The 7917-nt window shown below is 46.6% G+C and overlaps 1 protein-coding gene across 4 annotated transcripts in view; it reads left to right on the top strand.

Annotated features, from left to right (window-relative positions):
• SLC3A2 (solute carrier family 3 (amino acid transporter heavy chain), member 2) overlaps nucleotides 1-7917 on the top strand; it is a 29278-nt gene that overhangs the window by 4651 nt on the left and 16710 nt on the right. For 2 of the 4 annotated variants that reach the window (XM_011942655.1, XM_011942653.1), the window contains exon 2: nucleotides 7651-7743. The exons of 1 other annotated variant lie outside the window; for it this stretch is intronic. In XM_011942655.1, coding sequence (XP_011798045.1) covers nucleotides 7651-7743 — 93 coding nt within the window. Of the gene's footprint in view, nucleotides 1-6723; nucleotides 6817-7650; nucleotides 7744-7917 lie in introns of all 4 variants that reach the window. One more of the 4 variants, XM_011942654.1, reaches the window with a different exon arrangement.

Raw genomic sequence — 7917 nt, 5'->3', positions numbered from 1 at the left:
GTGGCTCAAGCCTGTAATCCCAGCACTTTGGGAGGCCGAGACGGGCGGATCACGAGGTCAGGAGATCGAGACCATCCTGGCTAACATAGTGAAACTCCGTCTCTACTAAAAATACAAAACCTAGCCGGGCGTGGTGGCGCATGCCTGTAATCCCAGCTTAAATAGGAAGGCGGAGGTTGCGGTGAGCTGAGATCGAGCCACTGCACTCCAACCTGGCCCACAAGAGGGAAACCTCTCTCTCAAAAAAAAAAAAAAAAGGTCTGGTCAGGTCTCACTTCTGCTCACAATCCTTCAGTGCCTCTCCATTGTCTTTAAGCTATAGCCCAACTTGATCAATACAGCCATTAAGAAGTGCTGCTAGACCGGGCATGTAATTCCAGCACTTGGGAGGCCGAGGCGGGCAGATCACCTGAGGTCAGGAGTTCAAGACCAGCCTGGGCAACGTGGTGAAATTGTGTCTCTACAAAAAATGCAACAATTAGCCGGACATGTTGGAGTGTGCCTGTAATCTCAACTACTCGGGAGGCTGAGGCATAAGAATTGCTTGAACCGGGAGGTGGAGATTGCGATGAGCTGAGATCATCCCATTGAACTCCAGCCTGGGCGACAGAGTGAGACTCTGTCTCAAAAAAAAAAAAGCCCTGCTTCTAACGGCCAATGGCTCACACCTGTAACCCCAGCACTTTGGGAGGCCAAGGTGAGAGTGTCTCTTGAGGCCAGAGGTTTGAGACCAGCCTGGGCAACATAGTAAGACGAAACCCCCATCTCTACAGGAAAAAGAAGCCCTGCCTCCCTATCACCACTGCTCCCCCAAGCCTAATCTACCTCTTCCCACCCACAATAAACTCCCTGGGGTTTGATTCAATGTGGGTAAATCATCCTGCTATCCCTATTGTCTAGCAGAATACAATTCACAAATAGGACTCAATATACATTTATTAGTTACCTCTATAAGTTTTTTTCAGTCTTCCTTTTTATGTTGGGAATGCTATAAATGTTCAAATGATCTTTTCTCAGCCAATTCATTGACTGTCTTACCAAATGATTTTGCTCTTAGAGAGGGTTGGAAAGTGTTTGTTCAAGGAGCAACACTGCCCCCACCTGGCAGCAAGAGGCACTGCCTCAATTAATGGAGGAGAAGGATATGCAAATAACCAGTGCTTGGCAGGGAACTTCCATGACAGTGGAAAAAAGGCTCAATTTTTTTTTGAGATGGAGTCTCGCTCTGTTCCCCAGGCTGGAGTGTAGTGGCTTGATCTCAGCTGACTGCAACCTCTGTCTCCCAGCTTAACGCAATTCTCTTGCCTCAGCCTCCTGGGTAGCTGGGATTACAGGTGTCCACCACCACTCTTGGCTGATTTTTGATTTTTGTATTTTTAGTAGAGACAGGGTTTCACCATGTTGGCCAAGCTGGTCTCGAACTCCTGACCTCAAGTGATCAGACTGGCTTGGCCTCCCAAAGTGTTGGGATTACAGGCGTGAGCCACCACACTGGGCCTCAATTTCTTTTTCAACCAGGATCTCACTCTGTCGCCTAGGCTGGAATGCAGTGTGTGATCACGGCTCACTGCAGTGTTGAACTCCTGGGCTCAGAGGATCCTCCCACTTCAGCCTCCTGAGTAGCTGGGACTGTAGGCATGTGCCATCACACCCAGCTAATTCTTTAATTTTTTGGAGTGTGACAGTGCCTCACTATGGTGCCTAGGCTGGTCCCCAACTCCTAGGCTTAAGTGACCAAATTGCTGGGAAACAGGCAGGAACCACTGTACCTGGCCCAAAAGAAATAGCATAGAATTTCCTGGGTTGTGGAGGAGTGTGGCATTGAGGTGGTCTTCCAGGGAAGAGGTACTTTTACAACTGCGGTAGGTAACATGGGTGTCTGGGCTACCTGCTCATGCAGTGTACTAATGTTTTCTGGTTCTGCTTTCTGCTTCATCCTGGATATACCATTTCCATCTTAATGTCTGACTAAAGGGTCTGTCTGACTTTATGACTTGATAGGTCTGACAAGACCCAATTCATAATGGGGCAGTTCTGGATGCTTCATAGTCAAGCTTTGCGGTAACAGCCTTGACGCTGTTTCTCAAAAGCACCTACTTCCCTGCTTTGGACAGCTTGGTCTTGCTCCAGAATCTCAGGGACTTGCATTGTGCTTTTGCCATAGGAGCTTGCCATAAGTTCTCCACTGCATCTTTTTTTCGCTACTGATACTTTGGATCCCCCAGGATCTGCTGGGTTGCATGGCTTAAGTGGCAAGGCCGTGTGCATTGCAGCCTAGACTTGGTACAGAGCCGTTTCCTACTCACAGTTTGAGTCAAAGTTGGCAGCTTACCCAGTATGTGGGCTGGAGATATATTTCTAGGTATGGATATGATAGACACCACACCCATGCATCCTTTTTGTCTTTAGTGGTGGTACTGATCTCTGTCCCTCCCCAGGATGTGATACTGCTTTTGATTTACTATCATGACTGAAGAGAGGGAGGGGTTTTAGAGAGCTCTTTGTCTGTCCCACTATGAGAGCTCTTATCTCTTAGGCCAAGGACCCAATGTGATTACTTCAACTCCTAAGTACATCAGTCCTGTTAAATGTTTTTTGTTTTTTTTTTTTGAGATGGAATGTGCTGGCTTGCAGTGGTGCCATCTGGGCTCACTGCAACTTTCACCTTCTGAGTTCAAGCAATTCTTGGACCTCAGCCTCCCAAGCAGCTGAGACTAGAGGCATGCACCACCACGCCTGGCTAATGTTTTTGTTTGTTTGTTTTTTTGTTTTGAGATAGAGTCCCACTCTGTCGCCCAGGCTGGAGTGCAGTGGTGCAATCTCAGCTCACTGCAACCTCTACTTCCTGGGTTCAAGCAATTCTCCTGCCTCAGCCTCCCATGCCCAGCCCTCATTTAAACACTTGGAAGTGAGGAAATGACTAGTGATGGGCCCATGGACAAGCAGACTTACTATGAGCTAGTAAGTTTTGGCTAAGACTTCAGTTACTGCCTGACACCTGTAAGTCCCCACCATAATGCAGGGATCATGATGCTTTGGGTTTCCAGGTCTCAATGTCAGTTCAGATCTTGTGCCCCAAATCCTCAAAGTGTTTAGGCATTTCCCTTTACCCAATTGTCTGAGAGGGTGATATGTTGACATACTCCCTTTTAGGAGGAACTGGCGGAGCCATACAGTTTTAGCATCCTTTCCTAGGGATTTGGGCGCCTCTTCAGTAATTGAGTTTTGGATGTGAAAGTCGATTCAGCCAGGCGTGGTGACTCATGCCTGTAATCCCAGCACTTTGGGAGGTCAAGGTGTTCAGATCACTCGAGGTCAGGAGTTTGAGACCAGCTTGGCCAATGTGGCGAAACCCCGTCTCTACTAAGAATACAAAAATTAGCTGGGCGTGGTGGCGTGTACCTGTAATCGCAGCTATTAGGGAGACTGAGGCCGGAGAGTCCCTTGAACCCTGCAGGTGGAGGATGTTGCCGTGAGCCTAGATTTAAAAAGTTGGCTCAGATCCAGGAGCCGAATGAAGGATTTTGACCGAGTATTGTGGTGATGGCCCTTAGCTGCCTCTTCCCTCTCCATTCTTGCCTTTTTCTCTTTGTAGCATCCTTTTTGGCTATCCACATATTTTTCCCCTAAGGATGCCATGCTCTGTTGTATCCACAACTCTGAATCGAACTCCCCATGGCTACCTACCCCTGCAACATTGCCAGTTTTATGGTAGTGCATATTTCTGGCTTTTGGCAGCTAAGCAATGCTATCTGGCCTCTGGTATGTGTTGAAAGATACTTCCCCATATATCTTGAGTAGCTCAGCTCTGTGACTGCTTCTCCTGTCATCAGCTCTGGACTGCTCAGAAGCATTCCAGCCTGGGCAACAAGAGTGAGACTGTCTCAAAAAAAATTTTTTTTACTACTATAACCAGTGCTGCAGTGAAATCTTTTATATATTGCTTTGTGTACATGTGTGAGAGTTTCTCTAGGATATGAATCTAGCTAGGACTGTTGCTGGGTAAAAGAGCATCTTCATTCTATAGGCAGTTGCAAATTTTTCTCCTAGACCGAATGTACCAAATAATGTTGCCACTTATGCAGTTTGTATCCTCGTAATCACTTGGTTTAGTCAGATGTTTTAATACTGCCAATCTGATGGACATGAAGTTCTGTTTTTCTTGCCATTTTAATTTGCACTTTCCAGATTACATGAGGTTCTGTAATCTTTACATTATTTTGTATATCTAATTTTGTGAATTGGGTTTTTTTTTTTTAAGACACAGTCTCATTCTGTCACCCAGGCTGGAGTGCAGTGGTGTAATTTCAGTTCACTGCAATCTCTGCCTCCCGTGTTCAAGTGAATCTGCTGCCTCAGCCTCCCGAATAGCTGGGACTACAGGCGTGCACCACCACGTCCTGCTAATTTTTATATTTTTAGTAGAAACGGTTTCACTGTGTTAGCCAGGCTGGTCTCGAACTCCTGACCTCAAGTGATCCACCCACTTTGGCCTCCCAAAATGCTAGGATTGCAGGTGTGAGCCACCACGCCTGGCCTGAATTGGCTATTTCTATTATGTGATTAGAATAGAATTTCTAGGCCGGGCGCGGTGGCTCAAGCCTGTAATCCCAGCACTTTGGGAGGCCGAGACGGGCGGATCACGAGGTCAGGAGATCGAGACCATCCTGGCTAACATAGTGAAACTCCGTCTCTACTAAAAATACAAAACCTAGCCGGGCGACGTGGCGGGCGCCTGTAGTCCCAGCTACTCGGGAGGCTGAGGCAGGAGAATGGTGTGAACCCGGGAGGCGGAGCTTGCAGTGAGCTGAGAACCGGCCACTGCACTCCAGCCTGGGCGGCAGAGCGAAACTCCGTCCCAAAAAAAAAAAAAAAAAAAAAAAGAATAGAATTTCTATTCAGTGATTTTTTTTCTTGCTGAATTATTGTGCTTTTTCTTACTGATTTTTAGTGATAATTTGTATGTTTCATCTACTTTGTTAGTTGTATTAGTTTCCCATAGTATGTCTTCTATTTGTGGCTTGTCTTCTCAGTTTGTTATGGCAAGTTGTAGATGCATAATTTTTTCTCTTTTAATGTTGCAAAATTTATTTGTCTTTTTCTTAATGGTTTATTCTTTTGTGGTTTTTTTTTTTGTTTGTTTTTGTTTTTTTTTTTGAGTTGGAGTCTTGCTCTGTCGCCCAGGCTGGAGTGCAGTGGTGAGATCTTGGCTCACTGCAACCTCTGCCTCCCAGGTTCAAGCTATTCTTCTGCCTCAGTCTCCTGAGTAGCTGGGATTACAGGTGCCTGCCACCATGCCCAGCTAATGTTTGTATTTTTATTTTATTTTATTTTTTGAGAGGGAGTCTCTCTCTGTTGCCGAGGCTGGAGTGCAGTGGCGCAATCTCAGCTCACTGCAAGCTCCGCCTCCCAGGTTCACGCCATCCTCCTGCCTCAGCCTCCTGAGTAGGTGGGACTACAGGTGCCCGCCACAATGCCTGGCTAATTTTTTCTATTTTTAGTAGAGATGGGGTTTCACCGTGTTAGCCAGGATGGTCTCGATCTCCTGACCTTGTGATCCGCCCACCTTGGCCTCCCAAAGTGCTGGGATTACAGGCATGAACCACTGTGCCTGGCTAATTTTTGTATTTTTAGTAGAGACGGGGTTTCACCATGTTGGCTAGGCTGATCTCTGGCCAGGCTGGTCTCGAACTCCTGACCTTGTGATCTGCCCGCCCTGGCCTCTCAAAGTGCTGGGATTACAGACGTGAGTCACCACGCCTGGCCTCTTTTGTTTCTTCTTTAAAAACTCTTTCCTCATCATGAGGTCAGAAAGATACTCTTTTTTTCTTTTTCCTTTTTTTTTTTTTTGAGACAGAGTTTCGCTCTTATTGCCTAGGCTGGAGTGCAATGGTGCGATCTTGACTTACTGCAACCTCTGCCTCCTGGGTTCAAGTGATTCTTCTGCCTCAGCCTCCCAAGTAGCTGAGATTACAGGCATGCGCCAGCACACCTGGCTAATTTTTTGTTTTTAGTAGAGACGGGGTTTCTCCATGTTGGTCAGGCTGGTCTTGAACTCCTGACCTCAGGTGATCTGCCCTCCTCGGCCTCCCAAAGTGCTGGGATTACAGGCATGAGCCACCGTACTCGGCCTAAGATATTCTTATTTTCTTCTAAAACTTTATTTATTTATTTATTTATTTATTTATTTTTGAGACAAAGTCTTGCTTTGTCGCCAGGCTGGAGTGCAGTGGTGCAATCCTGGCTCACTGCAACCTCCGCCTCCCAGGTTCAAGCTATTCTCCTGCTTCAGGCTCCCAAGTAGATGGGACTATAGGCGTGCACCACCACGCCCAGCTAATTTTTGTATTTTTAGTAGAGATGGGGTTTTACCATGTTGGCCAAGATGGTCTCAATCTCTTGACCTCGTGATCCACCCGCCTTGGCCTCCCAAAGTGCTGGGATTACAGGTGTGAGCCACCGTGCCCGGCCAATTTGATTACTTAGAATATAATTGTGTGATTGGTGTGAAGTCGTGATCTAATTTTATTTTTTATAGTGCCATTTGGTAAATAGTTCATTCTTTCCCCAGTGATTATATTATCTCTGTCATATATTGTTTCAAGTATGCATGGGTTATTTTTAGGCTCTGTTTTCTGTTCCATTGGACATTTGCCCATCCCTGTGTTTTTAGCATACTATGATTGTTACTTTATACATAATTATTATTATTTTTTTTTGTAGAGTTGGGGTCTCACTGTGTTGCCCAGACTGGTCTCGACCTCTTGGCCTCAAGCAGTCCTCCTCCCTCAGCTTCCCAGAATGCTGAGATTACAGGTAATTATTATTATTATTATTATTATTATTAGAGATAGAGTCTTGCTCTGTTGCCCAGGCTGAAGTGCACTGGCATGATCTTGGCTCACTACAAGTTCCGCCTCCCAGGTTCAAGTGTTTCTCCTGCCTCAGCCTCCCGAGTAGCTGGGACTACAGGTACATTCCACCATGCCTAGCTAAGTTTTTTTTTTTTTTTTGAGACGGAGTCTCACTCTGTCGCCCAGGCTGGAGTGCAGTGGCCGGATCTCAGCTCACTACAAGCTCCGCCTCTCGGCCTCCCAAAGTGCTGGGATTACAGGCTTGAGCCACCGCGCCTGGCCGCTAATTTTTTTATGTTTAGTAGAGACGGAGTTTCACCATATTGGCCAGGCTGGTCTCAAACTCCTGACCTGTGATCCGCCCACCTCGGCCTCCCAAAGTGCTGGGATTATAGGTATGAGCCACCGCGCCCAGCCTGATTACAGTTAATTATTACTTTAGCAAATAACATGCCTGCTGCCTGGTAGGACTTGTCTTTTTTTGTTGTTTTTTGGTATGGGGTTTTGCTCTGTTGCTCAGGCTGCAGTGCAGTGGTGTGATCTTGGCTCATTGCAACCTCTACCTCCCAGGTTCAAGCAATTCTCCTGCCTCAGCCTCCCAAGGAGCTGGGATTTCGGGCTCCCACCACCATGCCTGGCTCATTTTTTGTATTTTTAGTAGAAACGGGGTTTTGCCATGTTGGCCAGCCTGATCTCAGGTGATCTGCCCGTCTCGGCCTCCCAAAGTGCTGGGATTACAGGCGTGAGCCACTGTGCCCAGCCATACTTTATCTATTATTGTTATTATTATTTGTAGGGATGGGGTCTGACTGTGTTGCCCAGGCTGGTCTTCAATTCTTGGCCTCAAGTGATCCTCCTGTCTCAGCTTCCAAGAATGTTGAGGTTACAGGTAAGTATTATTTTAGCAAATAACATGCTTGCTATCTGGTAGAATTTGTCTTTAAAAATACAATTTTTTTTCTTTTTTCTTTTTTTTTTGAGACGGAGTCTCGCTCTGTTTCCCAGGCTGGAGTGCAGTGGCGTGATCTCGGCTCACTGCAAGCTCCGCCTCCCGGGTTCACGC

The sequence above is a fragment of the Colobus angolensis genome, unplaced genomic scaffold (assembly GCF_000951035.1).
Source record: "Colobus angolensis palliatus isolate OR3802 unplaced genomic scaffold, Cang.pa_1.0 Scaffold21, whole genome shotgun sequence".
Taxonomy (NCBI): Eukaryota; Metazoa; Chordata; class Mammalia; order Primates; family Cercopithecidae; genus Colobus; species Colobus angolensis.
Note: the sequence above shows the minus strand (reverse complement) of the source record. Positions and strands in the feature narration are given on the sequence as shown.